At 57.6% G+C, this 21,576-nt stretch overlaps 2 protein-coding genes across 5 annotated transcripts in view; one reads left to right on the top strand and one right to left on the bottom strand.

The window, feature by feature from the left end:
- Positions 1-12,173, top strand: part of ZBTB16 (zinc finger and BTB domain containing 16) — a 55,306-nt gene extending 43,133 nt beyond the window's left edge. For all 4 annotated transcript variants that reach the window (XM_063178271.1, XM_063178272.1, XM_063178270.1 and 1 more), the window contains exons 5-7: positions 6,544-6,714; positions 8,853-9,020; positions 9,246-12,173. In XM_063178271.1, the coding sequence (XP_063034341.1) occupies positions 6,544-6,714; positions 8,853-9,020; positions 9,246-9,475 (569 nt within the window). In that variant the 3' untranslated portion in view covers positions 9,476-12,173. The remainder of the gene's footprint in view (positions 1-6,543; positions 6,715-8,852; positions 9,021-9,245) is intronic.
- Positions 12,174-13,176: 1,003 nt separating this feature from the next.
- LOC134430533 (5-hydroxytryptamine receptor 3A-like) lies at positions 13,177-17,808 on the bottom strand. Its single transcript, XM_063178288.1, has 8 exons — positions 17,648-17,808; positions 17,480-17,524; positions 17,035-17,144; positions 16,319-16,488; positions 15,964-16,124; positions 15,516-15,726; positions 15,150-15,383; positions 13,177-14,976 (listed from the first exon to the last, which is right to left on the bottom strand). The coding sequence occupies exons 1-8, from the start codon at positions 17,669-17,671 to the stop codon at positions 14,678-14,680; spliced, it is 1,254 nt and encodes a 417-aa protein (XP_063034358.1). The 5' UTR covers positions 17,672-17,808; the 3' UTR covers positions 13,177-14,677.
- Positions 17,809-21,576: the final 3,768 nt, after the last annotated feature.

The raw sequence follows: 21,576 nt of genomic DNA, 5'->3' as shown, positions 1-21,576 counted from the left end.
GCAGCGGGTTTTTATTATTTTGGCCCTAGGCAGTAGCATCTGGCTTCTGTAGAGACTGTAAAAATTAAAAAGCAACACAAATCATTGCGAGAGAAAAGCAGTAAATTCAATGATAAGAATTTAAAATTAAGATGTTTCGGCGCTTTTATATTCTGCAAAACATGAAACAAATGAGTTGTGTGCCTGTTGCCATAAAGCCACCGCCGCTAATCGTCGCCGGGCTCCTTCCCTCCCCGCACGTGCCCCCATAATGACTGTGCCTGAGCAATGGCAGCAAACACGGTGAGGGAAGGTGGTGATGATGGCAATGGGGACAGTGATGGAGATGGAGGGTGGTGGAGAGGGCACAAGTGGGCATGGGGGAGCAACGGGGCACCAAAAGGGAGGCGAGAGGGGGATGCTCTTGTCCCACCATGCTCAAAGGAAGAGAGAGGTCAAGCTACGAGGGTGTGACTAATGAGCCAGTTCACGAGGATACGGGACCACATTGTCCCCCAGGTCCAGATGGCCCCTGGAATAAATCACCCCCAGCAGGCATGAGCTGCCCATGCCAGAGCTGCAGCTCAGGGCCTGGCACGCATTGCCCAGGCTGCTGGGGGCACCAGCACCCCATAGATTCTCCATGTGCATCCTGCCTGGGCTGTGGGGAGAGCAGGAGTGTGGCTGGGTGGGAAGCAGCCCTGGGCATCACTGCAGGAGCAAAAAATGAGGCATTTCTTTGGGGGGGTTTGTTAATCCCCTGTGCTTGCAAGGTCAATGTTGTACAACTGCTCTGAAACGCCAGTTTTCCTCAGTGTTTGGAAAAGGGTGAGCTGGCACGGAGGCAGCAGGCAGTGCCAGAAGCTTGGCCTGGCCTCCTGTTGCAGTGGAGTGTCCACATCCAGCCCAGGAGGAAAACCAGCAGGGGCAGGAGAGCAGGCGGCGTCAGCTGCTTTTTAAGAATTAATTTTCCATAGTCGGTTAAAGTTGGGAAGAAAGCTGTGCTATCTCTAAGTAAATAATAATAATCAAACAAATGCCCCCTTGGGAGAAGTTGCCTTCCATAAAGATGTTAATTAGCACAGAAGCTGAGCTGTGGAGTCCAGAGGCAGGCTTTGAAACTGGGATGATTTGGTGACTCTGGTACAAAATGCACACATTTCCTGTGTTTATCTTATGGGGGTTTTCCCCCCTTTCTCCAGTGAACCATGAAGGTTGTAGGGGCTGTTTGACTCAGCACAGTAATGAATGCCATCACCTCTCAGTAGCACTGGAGTGGGTGGCACCACACAACACGGCTCTGCACAACACCCCTACATCCAGGCTGGCATCTGCAGGTGTTGTGTCCCAGCAGCAGCATTCAGGGAGGGATCCTTTGCACCTGCCTGTGGGTGCACTTCGGTGCTGCCACCAAAAACACCACTTTGGGTTTCATAATCATCCTGAAAACAGAATCCGAAACTGGGCTGATTTTCTTACCCTGCACATGCATCCACCATCATCCTGGGGCAACATCCCCTGAGTCCTGCAGCCTCAGTGCTGGTGCTACCCAGGCTGAGTTGGCGCCTGCTTTTCAACTCAGTGACAGCAGGATGTGCACCGTGTTCCCAGGGTCCCTTGTGGAAAGCTGAGCTGGGCACCTTCAGGCTGTCCTTCAGGCCAGCTCTGCCTGAGCTTGGGTGCTGGAGCTGTGAGAGGATGCTCCAGGCAATGGGCCCCTTGCCAGCCCTGTTGCCTCTGCCAGCCTTCCTGTGGGCAGGGCTGAAAGGGAGGGCTCTGTGTCACTCTCTGTCCCCCTCAAGGGAGGGTTCTGTGCCGCTCTCTGTCCCCTCAAGGGAGGGCTCTGTGCCGCTCTCTGTCCCCCTCAAGGGAGGGTTCTGTGCCGCTCTCTGTCCCCTCAAGGGAGGGCTCTGTGCCGCTCTCTGTCCCCTCAAGGGAGGGTTCTGTGCCGCTCTCTGTCCCCTCAAGGGAGGGTTCTGTGCCACTCTCTGTCCCCTCAAGGGAGGGCTCTGTGCCGCTCTGTGGCCCCCACTGCCAGTGGCACCCTCCTCCCCAGTGCTGCTGTTCCTGCAGCTCCCCTGCAGCAGCAGCCAGCAGTGTTGGCTGCAAGGTAGAGGCTGGTAGAGAGCCTTTGACATGCTGACAAAAACCATCAGATGTCCCTGAAATCTCATCTCAGGAGTGCCAACAGCCTTTGGGCTCCTGCTTTGCATGGCCAGGATGTTTCGGAGCCGCTCGCCTTTGTTGTAAGGACAGCAGCAGTGTCGGGTCACCTCTGGCACGTGAACCGTGTGAGGCATGACGTTAAACATGAGCTGTGAAGGAGGGAGCCTTGTGGAAGACCCTGAATTATCAGGACCTGAGGTGAGGGTTTGGAGGTTTCAGGGTGTATGAGGCAGCAACAGGCTCTGTCAGCATCCTTAGACATGAGCATGCTCATGCCTGTGATAATGCTGGAGCCTTCCCAGTGTGCCCCTCCACAGCCTTTCATTCCGTGCTCCTGATTATTTCGGCAGTGGATGGATCTGCTCATTTTTCAAGTCTGATAACATGGGTCTGAGGGCAGGCAGGGAAAGATGGCAGCGTTATGAAGAGGACTCAGGGAGGGGCAGTTTGGTTTGCACATCTCGATGTTGGTGCCACGAGCCTGGGGACTGCCAGCCCCGTGCTGCCACCCTGCTGGGGCTCAGTGGGGATGATGGCTTCACCAGCACGGTGGCACCACTCCCTTTGTCCCTCCTGCCCTGCTGCCACAGCATCCCCGAGTCACCCCATTCCCAGGCACACAGCAGGTCTGGGCTTGGCACTGCTGCCAGGGGCTCTGGGGGGCCAGCACACGCGCACGTGCTCCAGCATGGGGGGAAAAACTTGAAGTCAAATGTCTGAAAGTCAGATCCCTTTTTAGTATGAATTTGCTGTATCTCATTCTAAGCACTAATTCCAATTTAATTGCAAGTGGCCTGAAGCCTCTTCAATAGGAGTAACAAATGGTTTGATTTTGTAAACTTCATCAGACTGCATTTTAAATGCGACACACTAGCCCGGCTCGAATGCCAATGAAGCACTGAAGTAGCTCTCTGTTTACTAATTATCCGTTTTTACTTCAAGCCACGCTGGCTGGCTTGTCTGATTAAATCGGATTTGTGGGATAGAGAACAGCTAGCAGAGTTTTCTCTATAGTAAACGAGATTGAAACTATGGCCCGCCTGGCTGCACACTGTAAATTATATTTCCTTTTAAAGGGGACGTGTCGCCTTTCTCCTGCAGTGCACCTCCCGCATCCATAAACTCCACCAGGGCCCAGTGCGAGGCAGACCCACCCCGCCCTGCCTCCCTGAGCCGTGCCACGCCGGTTTTTAGCCGGATTCCTGCTCCGCAGAGGCGGCGGTGGGGGCGGCGCTGCAGCATCCATCCCTCGCTGTGGCTCGGACGGACGGGGCGCGCTGTCACACGGCGCGTCCTGCTCGTCATCACGTCCCTGCCGGCTGCGCTGCTTTGGGACCGAGCTGCTGGAGAACAGGGATGTGCATCTCCGGCCTTGCAGCCGTAGGGTTTTCCCTCCCTCCATCAAGCATCTCCCACTAAAAATCAGTTTTGGGACCACCTTGTATTGAAAAAGACCCTGCGAGATGTGGCCAGCACACTTACCAGGAGAGCGTCTAACACCCAAATCACTCCAGCTTCCACCTCGGAACCCTGTGGCAGTGCTAACAGCTGCCCCACTAGCGGCTTTCAGCTGCTGGCACAGCACTGGCTCTGGCAGGGACACAGAAACTGGGGATGGTGGGCAAAGGTGGCAGTTGAACGCAGCGTGCGGGGCTGTGCCTAAACCTTCCCAGCTGCTAAGACTTCAATTCTGCGAGCTTGACCTACGCCGCCCCTTCCCTCGGTATCTATCTTTGTGCCCAGGGGCTTTTTATATTTTAATTTGCTTTTGAACGTCCTGCAAAATTAATGGCATGTTCGGGGCCATTGTGCTGTGTACAGTAGAGGGAAGGGCCCTCGGCGCCCGCCGAGAGCCAGCGCGTTTCCCGGGGAATGAATTGCTCGCCCGCCTTCACCCCTTTTAATTGTTGACAGTAAAAAGCGTTTAAATGCTGCTTAATTTGTAATCATCTTCCTGCAAAAAGGGGAGAAACCATTAAAATGTCAGGGAAATGAATAAATCCGTCTCTCACTGATTTGGGGCGGCAGCATTTCTTTATCAGGGGTGATTTTTCTTCCAATGGCTGAGGGCTGGCTCGGGGCTTCTGTGGCCGGAGCCCAGGCATGCACTCACGACAGGACACAGGGCTGAGTCCTGTGGCACCCAGTGTGGCACCCGCTCAAGAGTTTTGCCGTTTTTCCCCACTTCCCACCCTTCCTCCAGAGGTGTGACATAGTTGGCATCTAGCCTAAAGAAAACCAAGCAGCCTGGAGGCCGGCAGTGGGACGGTACCCAGCAGTGGTGCCTGCCGCGCCCCTTGGCTGCTGGAGAAAGTCACCTGCGGAGCCTCAGGGCAGGGAACAAGCCCTGCCTGAGCCCCGTGTCCCACCGCGGGGCTCGGTGCTGGGATGCGGGGCCGCCTCCCAGTGCTCCCCCTCTGCGCCCGGCCGGTGTCAGCCTTTGTGTCGCGCAGATGCTCTGCTCTCAGAGCTCAACTAACAACGTGCGCCTTCGCAGGCCATGCCAGCACACGCTGACCTCCCAGTCCGGGGTGTTTATTTACTGATACATTACTTGAAGAAGAAAAGGAAGAGGAGAAATCACCCTGGCCTTTTGCAGGTCTCAGGAAGCAGCACCTGGGGGATGCCCGGCTCCAGCTCCAGCCCCGTCCCCCATGCGTGCACGAGGCAGCTCGTCCCCATCGCTCTGGCTGCTGGAGTCAGCCCATTTTTATTTTTTTTCAAGCGGGGGCCAATTAGTTTCACAAATGAGGGCCCTGCGGTGCCAGGGAGGATTTGTTACGGCCCCGCGCGCCGGCCCGGCGGCATTGTCCTGCCCTCCGCCCCCACGGGAGCCCATTGTCCCCGGCCCCAGCGGGGGCTGCTGGCGGCAGATTTATCGGGGCCGGCGTCCCGCCGGCCGGGGCCTCCGCTCCGCAGCTGGCCGCGGCGCTGGGGGCTCAGCCCCGGGGACCTTTGACCCGTCCTGCTGTCACTGCCGGGGCCGCCGAGGGCCGCGGGGCCACATACCTCTTGGGATTTGCTGCGCGCTGCCCGTTCGGGGCTGCCTGACTTTTTTTTTTTTTTTTTTTTTCCTTTTTTTTAATTTTTTTTTTTGTCTTGGGAGCGTTTTGTCCGCAGCTGCGTGGGGGGCACATGAGCCCACAACCCCCCGGGATAAATCCCTGCTGAGGGAGAAAGGCAGCTCCCATGCAGGGCCACCTCTCTTGCTGCTTTAATTCCCATTTCACTGGGGATTTTTTCAGATTTCAGAGCTTTTAGGGTAGCCCAGTGCAAGGCTGAGATTGAGCATCTTCCCAGGCAGCCTCTGTGTCCCCAGCAGGACAGAGCTGACCACGAGGTGCCACCACACCTGGGTGGGTGATGGCACGATGCCAGAGCAGGTGATGTGTGAAGCAGGATGCCGTCCGGGATGCCCGTTGCCCATGGCTCCCAGGCTGGAGGTGTGGGTCTGCCCAGGAGCATCCTTCCCTGTCCCCTGCCTGCGTGCCACTGACAGTGCTGCTGCCCATCGTGTCCCTGCCCCGTGGTGCTGTGGTCCTGGTGGTGTCCCTGGGGTTGGTTTTGGTAGCGTGGCAAGCAGCCCTCTGCCCCTGCTGTTCCTGAAGGCTGCACGGATTTGTTGGTTACCTTGAACATCTTGTGCTGCTAATGAATTGCTAATACAATTTTCTAGCTAATTTTATTTCCATAGTCCTCACATTTTAATGTCTCCAAAAAGCGAGCATTTATTTGCTTAATCTTCCTGTGTAATACAATTTGCAGTGACTCACAGTTCTGAACAATCAGCTATGCATAAGCGAAAACAAACTGTTTAAGGCTAGAGGTCTGAGGTGTTTATGGACGGGGTACGAGCACCTGGGTTGGGGTTTTGTCCCTGTTGTGTTGCTGCAGCCAGGTTTGTACCCAAGAGTGGTGGTATGGAGCTTGGATCTGCCTTGGGGCTCGGGGCCACATGCAGCACAAGGGGTGGGCACGTCCCCCTCTCACCTCCTGCCTTGCTCCCCAGGGCAGCTTCATGGGGCACTTCTTGGGATCCCCTTTGCCCTGGGCACCACAAGGTCTGAGCTCAGCAGCTCTCAGAGGTGTGTGGGGATGCAGCGATCACCCAACAGCTGCCTTGTGTTTGGGCGTCCCTCGGCATCGCCAGGGCTCCCAGCTGCCTCCAGTGCAATGCGAGAACTTCTCCTCTTCAGCTCTTTCCCTCACTGGGCCAGTGTCAGCAGAGTCGGGGTGGCCAGGGACTCCCAACGGCGCCCAAAGCCCTGCAGCCCTTGGGATCCCTTCTGCTGCCCGAGCATCCCTGCTGCCACTGTGGGCGAGTGGGACCCCCCCACAGTGGGGCGGTGGGCCGGGGGTGCCAGGCGGTGCCTAAGCAGGGTCTCTCCTCTCGCACAGGTACAGACATGGCCGTTTTCTGCCTGCTGTGCGGCAAGCGGTTCCAGACGCAGAGCGCCCTGCAGCAGCACATGGAGGTGCACGCCGGGGTGCGCAGCTACATCTGCAGCGAGTGCAACCGCACCTTCCCCAGCCACACCGCGCTCAAGAGGCACCTGCGCTCCCACACAGGTACGGCAGGGGACTCGGGCTGGGCCAGCCGGGACACGCTCCTTCCCCACGCCTGGAAAGGAAATAGGGGGAAGAGAGGTGGTTTGTGTTTAAAAAGTGTGGAGGTGCCTGAAGTGGCTTGGATTTGAAAAACAAAACAGAAAAAAAAGAAGCTGTGTGTAATAAGTTGATCTGGTCTGAGGTGGCACCCCCCTAAGAGTGACCTTCTTAGGGGGTGTGCGATCATATCCGCCTCATCAGCTTACGGCGGTAGATGCACATAATCAGCTGGTGCTCAGCCCTAATGGGATTAGGGCGACCTGCGCTACGTGTAGCTGGTGCTGCCGTGGCCCCACTGGGGCAGGGCCGGGCTGCAGGATTGCCGAGCGGGAGAGCCCGGCTTGGCCGCCTTACGCCGTGTCCTCAAAGCGCCCGCGCCGTGTCCTCAGCTCCTCCGACAGCATCCCCAGGCAGCTCCGTGGTCCTGGCCACATCGTCAGCGCCGTCATTCGGGGCCAGTCACAAAACACCCCTGAAGGAGCTGGCTCCTGGGGGATGAGCAGGACCGTGCAGGATCACAGCCAGTGCCACGGATCTTCACAGCTGTCTGGGTGAAGCACTACTCACCCATCCTTTGCCCACACAAGTGCAAGGCTCATGTGCCCTCCTTGACACCACTGTTGTTGCTGACAGGGAACAAAATGTATCCTGAGGAGGGATGCTCCTTTTCTTTCTCTTGTCAGGCAGAGGCCATGCACACAATCTCCAAAAGGGACGTAAAGGTGGCTGCTGGGGGTTGTGCAGGTGGTGTCACAGAGGGTTGCTCTGTGCAGCCTGTGGCTGGCAGCTGCCAGACCCACACGTGGGCTAGGGGTCCCGATGTGGAAATGGGAATCCTGTGTCGATGATAAGCATGTTAATGCTGAGTGCTGGAGCTATTTATAGCCAGTAATCCGGTGACCTGGGCTGCGGGTCGGGCTGCGCGTGTCCCACCCCAACCTCTGCTGCTTTAGTAGCTCCCGGCTGTGAAAAAACACTGGGATCATCGGCGCTTTAGGAGCGTTTAATCATGCCGTGTGGTGCCGTCCTGCACAGCTGCAGGATGCTCCCTCTTGTCCCAGGGCCAGGGTGCTCCAGGGGCTCAGGCTCCCCTGAAAAGTGGGCGGATAGAAATGCTGGCTGCCTCTGACTGAAAAATCTGTCTTTGACTGTAGGATCAAAAGCCAAAGTGGCAGTTTGGAGCTGGGCATGGGAGGGGAAAGTCAACAACAGCCACAGGCACCGCCTGCCTTGCCTTTGGAGGGGGGCTCTGAGCTGCATCCCGAGCATCCTCCTCCCCCCAGGTGGCCAGGCAGCAGCTGCAGGAGGGGCGAGGGGCCGCAGAGCTGGGCTGCGGCAAATGGGGAGAGAGTAAAATATCATTTTAAAGAGGAAGCGAAAGCACAGGCATGTGAGTATATAACGAGAAGGACAATTTATGCCCAGGCACGAGTGCAGTTTGACACGGGGATAATGAAAAAACGTAGGTCATTGTGGATGACTTAAGCCTTCACAGCTGAAGAAAATGTATGAAATGCGGGGAACATTACACGCTTGGCAGCTCCGCACATCTGCAGCAGGACAAGTGAAATACAGTTCGCCATTCTTTACCATAAACTGTGCTTGTAGGATATGCGGCACAGAGAAATTGTAATTACAGTGACAAGACAAATCAGTAATATTTAAATATTCATGAACAAAGTCTCGGACGATCAATCTATCTTTATTGTCCTTGCCTTCGCGGCTGTAATAAATAAGTAGCTGGAGCCCTCACCTTTCCTTCAAATCATTCTGCCTTTGGTGCCAAACCAGAGTTCATTTATCAGCCGCCTGGTCTAGAGTGTGGGAGATGCCCAGGGCTGGGTCTGTGCTGGTGCTGCTGGGTGAAAAACCTGGAAAATTGGTGGTGGGAGGGTTGCAGCATGCTCCAGTCTCTACCGTGCCTCAGACCCGAGCATCCTCTGTACAGGAGGGTCTGCGCACGGAGGGACCAGCACACTGCCCTGGGGAGCCTGGGACGCTCTGTCCTCAGGATGGCTGCCCGGACTAAAAAGGCTTTGGAGCTGGTTTTGGTGTGGCACAGCAGCCACGGCAGCCCTGACCCCGGCATGTGCTTGCAGGTGACCACCCCTACGAGTGCGAGTTCTGCGGCAGCTGCTTCCGGGACGAGAGCACGCTGAAGGGCCACAAGCGCATCCACACCGGGGAGAAGCCCTACGAGTGCAACGGCTGCGGCAAGAAGTTCAGCCTCAAGCACCAGCTGGAGACCCACTACCGAGTCCACACAGGTACCTGCTGGGGTGTCTGGCAAGGACAGACTGGTGGAAGGGCTGGCATGTGGACCAGGGTGGCAGCCAGGGATAACAAACCCGCGATGCGCCGGCATGTCACTATTGTAAACAGAGATCAATAGTCACATCGGTTCTGCTGCTCATTCCGTGGTTATCAGCTGTGCCCACTGCGGCAGCATTGAGCTGGGCAGTTGGTTAGCACTGACACCCTGTATCCCACAGGTGAGAAGCCCTTCGAGTGCAAGCTGTGCCACCAGCGCTCCCGGGACTACTCGGCCATGATCAAACACCTTCGGACCCACAATGGCGCTTCCCCTTACCAGTGCACCATCTGCCTGGAGTACTGCCCCAGCCTCTCCGCCATGCAGAAGCACATGAAGGGCCACAAACCAGAGGAGATCCCCACTGACTGGCGGATAGAGAAGACCTATCTCTACCTCTGCTACGTCTAAGGGAGGAGGCAGAGGGGCAGCAGGGCCAAGTGGCAGATGACTGGGCAAAAAAAAATCCCACCAAACCCACAGCATCCATGGCCTTGTTTGTTTTCAGTTCTCATTCATTTCTTCTCGCCGGAAGGATCCTGCAGCTCATGCCGGACCAAGGGACACACCGGCCCCTTCTCCAGCCCCATCCACACTGCTGTCCCAGCTGCTCATGCGCCTGCTGCCCTTTCACCCTTGCTGCAGGGCAGATTTCACCCTTTGAACCCCCAGCCAGGCCTGCCGTCACCCTTGGCACTGGCCACTGGTGCTGCTGGGAAGACCATGTAGGAAAGAGGCGCTTCCCTGAAAGTGTGTGTACAGCTAGTGCTCTGGGAAGGCTTTCATTCCTGGTGTCCTGTCACTGCATAGACCCTGCCATGGATGCCCTGCAGACGCCCTGAGCTCCCATGTGGGCTTGGGCCCCATTCTGGCAGGTTCTCATGCTCCCAGGCTGCAGCATCACAGGCAGGAGAGCACAGTGCCCTGTGAGCCACAAGTGCTTTGGCAGGAGTGTCCTGGGGGCATCCTGGCCAGAGGAGGGTGTTTGGGACACGGAGCCAGCTGGGAGCCAGGCTGCCTTGAGGTGTTGCCTGGTGTCCAGGTGGGCTCAGGGGCACAGGATGCTGCTGCTCTCCCCATGACCAAAGACGTCTCTATGCATTTCTCCCTCCTTCCCTGCCTTCCCGGGGCAAGGGTGAAGCCCCTCATGGGGAGATGCAGTTGGTTTGGTGATATGCAGTCAGTGCCAGTGGTGGAGCTGTTAGTGTGTGGCATCACTCCGAATGCAGGGATCCTCTTTTCTTCTGCTGATTTGGGGCACCTGGAAGGTGCCAAGTGTGGGGTTTTTTGCCCAGCCCTCAGCCACAGGAGCCCACAAGTAAGGGGTGCCCTGTGGCAGGCGGCTTTGCTCGCCGCTTTTTTTGCTTTTTGTTTGGGTTTTTTTGAACTTTCTTTTGGAATATTTCCGCATTTAGCACATTTTACTTGAAATTACCTCATTTTTTTGTGACCTCATGAGCTTTTATTGATTTGGGAGGGACAGGGGTTGGCATGGCTGGGGTGCACCAGCCACGTGCCCAGCATTGGTGGTGGAGAGGTGGTGGGGCACTGGTGTCCCTGCCAGACTCCTGTTGTGCATTATCCTTACCAAAACTGGTATTTTTTGCCTGGCCCCACGGGGCTGGGGGTGTTGGTTCTGAAGCTACCTCTTGTGTTTGTTTTTGTTGTGTTTCTCCTGCGCAGCCGCGGGCTTGGTGGTTCCATCCCACGGTTCTTTTTTTGTCATTTTGCTGCGTTTGGGTGAAAAGGGGGGAAAAGGAGCTGGGGGTGGGGGTGGTGGGACAGTGTCTGGATAGTTTGGAGGGACACTGATGGCTCCTCTGTGTTTGGGGTGCCCTTCCCACCTCTCCTGGTGCCAAGCAGGGATAGGGCTGTGGGAGCAGCGTCCTGCCTGGCGCCCCAGTCCGGCTTTGCACGTGCGCGTGCCCCTGCGCGTGGGACAGCTGCTGCTCTGCGCAGGGAGGGCACCACTGATGTACAATCCGGGATGTGACTGTGGAGAACGGCTCGTTTCATTGTTGTGCCTAAGAAAAAAACAGGAAAAATATTTAAAAAAAAAAGAAAACAGTTCTTTCACACAGAAAGTTGCTGCAATTTCTGGCGTGTGCATGGCAGGTCCCCGTGGTGTCCTGGCACTGCCAGACACGGGTGCCATGGTGCCATGGAGCACGTGGCCAAGCTCACGTGGCTTTTTTTTTTGCTTTAACCTCCCCTTCCATCCCACCATCCCTCTCCCTCAGAGACACAGCCCCCACTGCAACAGTGTTGGGGTCAGCATTGGAGTGATGCTGCTGTATCCCGGGCGCACGTCCCCGCACCGTTGGCTGTGGCGCAGCCCCTGCCACCCCTCCATATATATATATGTAAGTATATATATGTGTATCATAGCAGTGAGGACCAAGCGCCGCACGGGGCCCCGTGGTCCCGGGCTCCCTCTCCCCTGGCTTGGTGTCAGTGTCGTGAGCGCCCGCCTGCCCGTCCCGTTGCTCTGTGTTTTCGCTCGTGGTTCGGGTCCGTCGCTGTCCTCGTTCCGTCTACCTCAGCACCTCTCTGAGCCCGGGCGCAGAAGGTGCCCAAGTTCCCCTTTGGTTTTCTCAGAGTATCTATCGGCTCCTATTTTTTGTACGACTTTTCCTGTCTCACCGTTTGCTCCCCTGCGGTTCTGCTTGCGAGTCCTCCTTCTGTCCTCTAGCCACAGATGCCGTTAGCTAAAAGTTTCCTGAAAAATAAAAATAAAGAAAAAAAAAAAAAACAGTTGTGGTGTCTCCTAGTTGCAGCTCTCCGCATCTGCCTTCGTCCTGTGTAGATTCAGATGCATTTCTTTGTAAGACTTCAGTGTTTCTGACAGAGGAAAAAAAAAGACAAAAAAAAAAGAAGAATATACTGCTGCAGGTTTTTTTCTCTCCATGTGTCACTAAGTGAAGTTCGTGCCTTCTATAGCAAAGAGAATATTTTTTACATCCTACTAATGGTAGATTTTTTTGTAGTGAACATTTTTTGTATTTTTATTTATAAGTCTCATAAGGAAAATAGCAATGTTCAGTTGTATACCTTGAATCTGCAGTTAGAAAACAAAAGAACAACCAATAAAGTTAATTCCGTTGTCTCAGCCTGCTGTCTCCCATTCCTGTGCCCATCAAAAGGAGGAGGAGGAGGAGAAGGAATAGGAGGAGGTGGAGGAAGGATGCATCCCACCAGCTTGGGGTGAGCCATGGGGGTGCCCACAGTGGTGAGTTTGGGGGTGCCTGCTCTGAGGGGGAAATTGAGGAGGTCCTATCCCTTAACCAACCCCAGTGGGCCGGGGGTCTCCCTGGAATGCCTGTGTCCCGTGGGCAGGGAGCATCCACAGCACGCTGCCTGTGCTGCTGCCTGCCCATGCGGCTCACCAGGGAGCAGAGCAAGTTTGCCTCAATGAAAGTGAACTCGTTCATTTAAACCTGCCTGCAGAGCCGTCCGGCCCCCCGCTGCGTTAATTATCCTGTAGTTCCCGACTGATTGCTGTACACTAAGCTTAAGCCCTCCTTTATTTATTTACTGACTACATTAACGGCAGCGCCTGCTCTCCTTTTGTGCCGTGGCAAACCGCGCAGCCCCGCACGCTGCCGCCGGCCCGAGCCAGTGCTGCCAGCTCCACCCGGCCCTGCCTGTGCCCAACACTGCCGTCTACCTCATGATGCCATCAGACACTGCTGACAGCACAGCTGGAGTCACCAAGGGCAGAGCAGCGCTGAGTTTTCCCAGGGATGGGTGGCATGTGCCAGTGTCCTGCCCCAGCGTTTCCCAGCAGGTTTGAAGCGCCACGTGTCCATTCCAAGGTCCCGATGGTGTTCCTGCCTCCCCCAGTCCCCCCAGCACAGCCTCCCAGGAGGGCTTTGGGCAAGTGGTGGGGAACTTTGGTCCAGGTTAGGGCAAGCAGAGGTGGTCCTGCTGTGAGGAACCTGCGGGCTGCAGCGCCCCATGAGAAGGGAGGCAAAGCCCGGCCTGGCACAAAGGCGTTGTTACAACAACGGGGAAATCGCGGCAGGACCGGGCCTTTGTGTGCACACTCGCACAGCAGCTGGGAGCGATTATGCTGCAACAATGTTCTGTTCCATCAACATTATGTCCTCATTAAACCTTTATTAGGAGATTAGATTCAGATTTATTGATTTTTTTTTTTTAAAGAGGAAAATCCAGGCTTCTCTCAGATGCCTGGAACTTTTTCCCACATGCAGCACTTCCCAAAGTAGCAAGAGGGCAAGGGGAGAATCAATCTTTCCTCCAGGACAGGCAGCCTCTCCTTCCAGGGCAAAGGGCTGCTTCTTGAGGGGGTTAGGTTGGGTGCATGATGGCTTCCTAGCACAGGGAGGATGAGGACTAAAACATTCAATGGGATACAGGGATACAGCAGCACAGATGAGCATCTTGCAGTGCAGCCTTGGGGGACATCAGGGTCACGGTGGGCAGGAGAGAGATGGCAAGGCTGGCTCAGGAGTCTTGCTGCCCAGTACCCTCGTCAAACACATGGGCTGGGTGGCATCGCACACCCGGGTCAATGGCCCCATTGGATTTGTCTGCTGGAGCGTTTGATGTTACACGAAGGCAGCTCATTCCAGAGGGTGTTAATTGCCCGCTGCACTGATCAGGTCTGTAGCACCATCGATCTCGGCAGGATCAATGGGCTGATTTAGTGTCTCACGAACTCTTTAACTGGACACCTCATCAATAGGCAGCCACTTACAGACCATCAGCGCATTAGTACGGCCGGCGCTGGCAGGAGCCCGCTGCACCCGTCCTCAGCCCCCGTCACTCAGGGGTGAGTTTTCCTGCAGGTGATGGCTCTGAGATGGTGAGTGGGAGTCTTGCTCTAGGGCTGGTGGGTTTGAGGGCAGATGTAGGAGAGCCAGGTGGTGTCAACCCACCTGTCCCCCATCACCGGCATATGCAGGGATGCTCCTAGAACATGGGATGGGCCCTTATGGTATCTGCGGCGCTTCTCGCCTTGTGTCTGTCCTTGCAGGGGCAGATGGCAGCGGGAGCTGGGACCTGCTGCAGCTGTGATGGCAGTGCTGCCCCCGCATCTCGCCCCGTACCGCGTGCTCACGGAGCCAGTCCCGTTGCCATCCGGGTCTGGCCGCGGCCGGACGCGGGGTCTCTCCCACTTTGCTGAAACTGCTGAGCAAAAGCATGGGGGATCTGCTGGGCAGGCATGCCCGGGGCCGGGGGTACGACATAAAGGCAGCAGCCGGGGTCAGGGGTAGGGCAGCCGAGGGCAGCGGGACCCCTGCGGCGGTGGGGATCCCCCAAGGCAGGGGGGACCCCACCCGATGCCGGGGACCCCGGTCGGGAGGCGGCGGGGCCGGGCGGCGGGGCCGCTGTCCGCGGTGCTGAAGCCGCGGCCGGGGCCGGGCCGGGCCGGAGGCGCTCCCGGGGCCGGCAGGGGAAGCGCGGAGAGAGGTTTGGGCAGGGTCATGAGGTCCTGGGGGCTCCTGCTCAGCTCCGCCTTCCCGCTGCGGAGCTGAGGGACGTGAGGGATGCGCCCGCCTGGGTCGACAGACACTGGCGAGTCCCAGAGCCAGGGAGAACCCACCAGAGTGAGGTCCCCCATCTCCCGCCCTGAGCAACGGGCACTGCTCAGGCATCCCTCCACACCGACCAGAGGGTGCCCAGCGTGATGCTGTAGGCCAGGACGGCTGCCAGGTACACCCGGAACAGCAGCACATCCAGCACGTAGCCCACTTGCAGCCAGTCGCGGGCGAGGTCGCGGAACTCCTCCCGTTTCTCCAGGAGCTGGCGGATTGCCGTGGTCTCACGCAGGACCTCCTGCAGTGCTGCTGAGCCCTCGGGCCGGCCAGCAAAGGCCACAGCAGGCCTCGTGCCCCCCCCTGCCCCGCGCTCCCGAGGGTCCTCACAGACATAGGGGGTCGGCTTGGCTGAGGGATCAAGAGAAGCAAATGTGAAAAATCAGTTTAGACAGGGAACCGGGGATTGTGAGGGTGAACAAGGCACCCAGTTCACCATACAAAGAATGGCTATGTAGGTGTAGATGGCCACAGAGCACCTAGACTCCTTCAGTTCCCACAGGCCCTCTCTGTGCCACCCTTACCTGTGCTGTCATTGTTCTCCACCTGCCTGGACGTGTCCAAGGTTTGCATCCTGCTTTGGCTGAATTTCTTCCTGTCCCGGATACAGAGCAGGATGGTGGCTCGTTCCAGCAGCAGGTGTTTCAGCCACTCAGGGACGTGGGGCTGCAGGTCTTGCTTGTGTACCAGACACACAATCAGGATGGTCTCTGTCAGGCTGATGACGAGCAGTGCCATGCACACCACAAAGTAGATGCCTGCAGAGACACCAATGAGGTGAGTGACCTGCAAAGGCTCGTGCACAGAGCCAATCCTCCCTGCTGAAGTCTCAGGGCCCTGTGGTCTCTGCCCACGACTGCCGTGGCAGGTGGACAGGAGAAGCACCCTACCTATCAACGGGGTGCCGACGGCAGTGGCTGGCAATGTGTCGGATACAATAATGAGGAAAACCGAGTAGCCCAGCAGGAGAGTGATCTTGAAAGAGACCCTCTCCCCACTGTGGGGAGGTAGGTAGAAGCCCACAATGTCCATAAGCATCAGGAAGATGCTGGGGAGCAGCAGGCTGACGGTGTAGAAGAGGGGGCGTCTCCGGATCACTACCTGCCGGACAGAGACACAAAAGGCTGTGAAGGGTTGCAATGAGCCTTCAGCTGCTGTGGCTCTTTGCCAAGGAGAGCGAGGATGGTGGGGGGCACTAAGGTGAGCCAGAGGAAGGGCTCACTAGCAGGAGCCTCCCACCTGCAGGCAGGAGCTGCAGCACAGAGCAGAGACAGGGACAGGGCAGGTCCCTTCCCTCGTGCCACATCCCCGAGAAACGCGGTGGCCAAAGGCCCTTACATAGAACTTCATCTCAGCATAGCTGTCACTGCTCTTGACACTGAACTCCTGGAAGTGGCTGAGCACGTAGAGCAGCTCCCACTCGCCCTGGTTCATGAAGACACTCCGGTCGAACTTGACGAGCTCCGGCTGGCGCCACAGCGAGAGGTTGATATCGCGAACTGGGGGGCGGAGGAGAGGCGAGGACTGGGGGAACCCGCCCAGAGCGCGGGCAGCTGCCGGCCCTGCAGCCGACTGCCCGCCCTGCGCGCTTCCCCGATCCGCTGGGGCCATCTAGAGGGACGAGCCGCCCTGCGCACGGAGCTCCGGAGCTCCCGCCCGCTCCCCGGGACCCGAGCCCGCGGCCGGCACTCACTGTGGTGCAGCCAGCTGGTGAAGGTGAGAGAGCAGTTCTGCACGTCGAAGGGGAAGTTGTAGATGTCCAGGCTGCAGGCTGTCATCACCTGGATGGGTTTGAGGTTCTGCACCTCCCCGTGATGGCTGACGTAAACGTAGGGGACGTGTGGGGACTTTCCAACATCCACGCTGAGGGACATGAGGGACAGAGATGTGGGCTGGAGAGCACTCTGGGCAGGGCTTCCTTCTGCCAAGTGGCAGCTCAGGGGGGAACTGCCCACGAGCCTCCTGTTCTGCTTTTTTGGTCCTACCCTTGCAGGCATTTCTGCCTCACATCACCTCACCAGACTGCTGCCCTCTCCCAGCCCGAGAAGCCCCAGAGCCCTCAGGAGGCACTGGGAGCACCTTAAATCCCCACGGAGTGGGAAGGACACCACACAGCTCCATGGGAAGGGCCAGCAGCTCTGCAGCTGCCCCGGCATTGTACTGTCTTCACAAAGCCTTTCTCCTGGTATCTGGATCTCACCCCCAGCACAGTGAGGGTAATTACCAATGGTTGTGGTTAGCCAGCATTGGAAATGGCCCAGCTGCAGAGCCAATCCCCATCTGCAGCTCCCGATGTGGGGAGGCTGCCAGCTCTGTGCCAGGAATACAAAGCACAGGATGGTACGTGCCCATGGTGGGTGAGGAGTTCCAGTCCCAGTGCACCTCCCTCGAGACCCTGGCTGCACTCACAACTCATTGATGAGGATGTCGGGCACCCAGATGCTCTCCACAGGGAGGGAGATCTGCGTCAGGTTGTCGAAGTGAGCTGGGTCCCACTTGAGGAACTCATCTGTCCAGTGCTGGGGACAATGGAGAGGGGACTTGGTGGGCGAGGTCCTGCTGCTCTGCCAGCACACAGACCCCAGGCTCGCACCAAGCAAGCTTCCCACCCATGGCAGGCAGAGAGGGAAGAATAATCCTTCAGCTTGCACAACACCCAACGGTGCAAACCAGGGAGCATGAAAGCTGTGCCTCGGGGTTCATGTGCTACAGAGGTCTCGCCAGCCCCCAGGATGTTTCCCCTACTGCTCTCCTGCAGGACTGCACACTTCTCTCACAGGAAAACACGGCGGTTTGGGGGTGCTGGACTCCGAGGGGGCCAGCAGGGAAGGGGTGAGGTTTTGTGGCTCCTCACCTGCCTGTACCAGATATAGGTGGTCAGCACCTGGTCCTTCTCATCCTGTGAAGATGGGAACGGTGTCAGAACGGGGATTGACCCTCAGGAGGACTGCAGAGCACGCTGGCAGGATGCTGCACGCCAGGTACCCTTCCCCTCCCTGCGCAATGGCAGCAGAGCACTCACCACGCTGAGGATGGCATAGACCATGAGGTCGATGGCCACGGTGGTGGTCGTTCGCCAGTCCCGCACAGGCCGGGTGCCCTTCTGGTAGTGCGCCAGGAGGTGGCGGGAGAGGCGGCGCAGGGCGGGCTCGGGGGGCTCCGGCGGCCCTGCCCCGGGCCGGGCACCTGCTGGGCAGAGGGACAAAGGGAGCGAGCGAGGGAGGGAGCGAGGGAGCGAGGGAGGGAGGGAGCGAGGGAGCGAGGGAGGGAGGGAGAGAGGGAAGCTGCTCCCCGGGGCGGCGGCTGCCGTCACCCTGGGGTGCGCCATGGCCTGCGGGGTGCTGCCAGCTGCCTGCCCTCACTTACCCCTTGGGGTTTCCCACCCAACTGTAATAGAGCATCCTGATGGGAAACAAGCCTGGACAGCAGAAGCATCACCTAGTATGTTACTGACATGCTATGCCGTGCAGGTTGTCAGCGCTGTGACCTTCCCCAGCCCCAGAGGGCACAGCTGCCAGCCCTCACCTCTCTGGACAAGTGCCAGGACAGCGGCAGTGGGGAACCACGAGGGACACACTGCCCCTGGGAAGGTTTCGTACCATTCCCTCCCTCCAGGGACATTTCTTTGCTCAGCAGGTGGAGACGGTGAAGGTTAGAGATGAAGCAGGATGCTAAATTCATTTATTAGGTATCTTGGTGTTTGCTTCTTGTGAAAACAGTCCCTTCACTGGTGCCAGCAGCATCAAGTGAGGGCAAATTGCCTTCAGCACCATGTCCTCCCTGCCAGGCGCCTGGAACGCCACGGCTGGGCCAGGGCAGCAGTGCTATACTTGTGTAGCCACAGCCCCAGAGTCCAATTCCAGCATAATGGAAGAGACTGATTGGAATAGATCTATGGGAACTTGGGGAAAGCTACTGGAAGGGAATTTTAATCTCTGTTTTAAGCTAAAAAGAAAAAAAAAAAAGAAAAAAAAAAAAAAAAGAAAAAGCAACAGCCTCAGCCCCTCTGACATTGCTCATGAATGGCAGTGCATGGTGCTCGTCCAGGCAGGCATGAACCAGCAGAGGCACTGAGATGGGGAGAGGCAGCAACTAGGGTGAGGGGAGGAAATGCAGCTGCTGCCATCACCACAGCTCGGGCCAAGTGACCTTCCCTGCTGCAGCTGGTGGCAGCTGGCTCGTGCTTGCACTCCTCCTTGCACCACCTTCTCCTCACATCCACACCACCCATATCAGCATCAGGATGCTCTGGCAGCAGGGAAATGGCTTTGCAGAGGGAGGACGGCTGGGTTCACCTCAGATGCTCTTTGCCTCTGCTCCACACACCATGCTGGTCTGCCCAGCCCAAATCTGCGCCAGGTTGTGCCAGCGACTCACCTGGTGAACCTGGCACGAACCTGGCACAGCCCTAACACATGGGGATCTGTATGCACAGCCCTTCCTGCCTCCTGGCCAGCATTGCCAGGGTGAGCATATCACTGTCCCCGCTCCTTTTCTGCCACCTTAGATGTGTTAACAGTGGGAGAAGGCTTGGGAGTTGGGTGGCAGGAGCTACATGACCTATCCAGAGATTTGAGTCAATAGCCTGCCGAAAACTCAGCTGGGCTGGTGCAAAACAGCTCAAGGATTTTTTGTGCTATTTCCCAGGAACATTAGATGAGAAAATAATAATGGAATAACAAGGAAATCTGTTGGCTGTCAATTTTGCACTGCACGGAGCTGCAATTGCAAACTATAGGCACAGTATCGTGCCCAAAACCCAGCTCTAGGTTATGAGGAACTAAACATTATATTGGAGAAAGCCATTCACCAGGCAGGGGGCTCAGGCAGCCTCTCTCGGGCAGTGGAGTGCAGGCAGGAGACCCCCACGTCCCTCTCTGTCCCCAGGGCTGGTTTTGGGCACAGCTCCAGAGCACCTCAAGACAGAGCAGAGCTGGTGCTAAGGCTGCACCACCTTGCTGCCAGTGTTACCCAGGCAGGAGGCACCTGCAGGCTCTGCAGCGGAGCTCCCCCATGCCCCGGCCTCCCCCAGCCATGCCGCCTCGCAGCAGCACGAAGGTTTCCCGGAGAGCAGCCCCCGCCTGTCCCTCAGCGCGGCTCGGCTGCTGCGCAGGTGCTGCCCCGGGCAGGAGCGCCCGGCCCCGCTCGGCCCCGGCCCTGCCCGCGCTCCCTCGCCTTACCTGGGCTCTGCAGGGTCGTGGCCAGCGGCAGCAGCGCCAGGAGCGCCCCGAGGCCCGCGGGCACCATGGCCCGGCCGGCGGCAGCCGAGCGCGGAGCGGAGCGGGAGGCGGGCGGCACTCGCGTGGCTTTCCCCGCAGCCGGGCTTTTGAGAACGCCCAATTAATCTCGCGATCAGCCTCTCCCGCTGCATCAAGTTTCAGGCTGGGAGGATAAAATGCTACAGGAGGATGCCAGTGGGGCCCACCCAGCCATCCCCCACCCCCGCCCAGCTCCAAAAGAGCTTCCCCGTCCTCTGCCCAGGCGCCTGCTTGTGGCAAGGCGGGTTTGGGGTACCAGCATCGTGTGCAGTGGGGGCACGATGGGGGAGAGGGCACTGCAGGTGCCAGGGCTGAGCCAGGAGATCCTCAGCAGTTGGAAAGATGGGGAGACCCTCTGGGAGGCAGGGGAGGGGACCCTGCCCTGGGATATGCCTCTGACACAGGGTGGGTTTCCACCAGCAGGGGAGAGGAGAGCTCTGGAGGTACCGGGCTCCCCTTCACACCTGCGGCAGGTGGGTCTGTGCCACCGACAGTGGCTCGGACAGCCACAGGTGGGGGCAGCATGTGCAGCCAGCCCTTGGCACCCCTGCCTGGGGCAGGAGCTTTCCCCCAACCCCTCCAATCTGCTCCTACACTGGAGTCCGTTTCCACCACAGAAATTTGCATTTGTTGTAAATTTCAGCAAAAAAGGTTCTTCCTACCGTTTTCAGTTTCCCAAAATATTTAACGCCTTGGGGCAAAAAAAGACTGGAAGCAAAAGGCCTTGACTGGAGTCAAAAGGCCTTCGGTGTCCACCCATGCAGGGATGCCCTGCTCAGGCTACACATCCTTCCCTCCACAGCATCAGAGCCTTGGGCTGGGCAGTGTCCCTCTGCCTGGCAGGGGAGCCTCCCCTCCACCCTAAGCCTCCATAATCTTCTGTATTCCTGTATGCCTACACTGTGCTTGTGTGTGCTGCAGGTGCCTATGCCCCCACAAAGCTGCCAGCTGCTGGAAATCCTGGGGAAGCAGTGGCCAGGGACCAAAGCCTGCGGCAGCGGCGTAGAGCAAATTGCATCAGATGCCGGCATGGAGTCACTTAAACGAGATAAGAATTAGTGCGGGGCCCTGATGAACTCCCCGTTGGCTGCCAACAGCGGTGTCAGGGAGAGAGCGAGAGCAGAGCTGGGGCTAATTTGATTTCTCGGCTCCGTTAGTGGCTGGCAAGTCACCTCCCAGGGAGCACCAGCAGCTCACAGCGCTCTCCCCTTATTGAATCTGGGTAATGAAAATCACGGGCAGCGCCACCACGGTGCTGGGGACCGTGCCCCGCTCTGCCCCCTCTCCTGCAGCTCCTGCTCTGCAGCCGGCAGGACGAGGCCAAGGGGGCGCGGACTGCTCCGGTGGAGCCTCTGCTGCAGCATCATTAACTCTGAATTTTCTCCCTCGGGTTTTACATCTTCATCTTAAAGAGATTTTAATGTAGTTCCTATCAGCCCTCCTGTTATTGGATATCTAATTAGTGTGATCTACTGTAGGCTCGTGTTACACACACGCAGGGGGCTCTTGCGGGACGTTCTGTGGGACGGCTGATATCAATCGGCAGCACCCAGATCAGATTTACTTTCCAAAATAGCATAATGGGATTTTATTAGCCCTGTAATCTGCTGCATGGTAATTGCTTTTCTGGGAATCGAAGTGCTCACTGCCTGGGGCTTCCCACAGCTCAGTCCTGCGTCCCGTCCAGGCCCTG

This window comes from Melospiza melodia, chromosome 29 (genome assembly GCF_035770615.1).
Source record: "Melospiza melodia melodia isolate bMelMel2 chromosome 29, bMelMel2.pri, whole genome shotgun sequence".
Taxonomy (NCBI): Eukaryota; Metazoa; Chordata; class Aves; order Passeriformes; family Passerellidae; genus Melospiza; species Melospiza melodia.
This window is presented reverse-complemented; position numbering and strand designations above follow the sequence as displayed.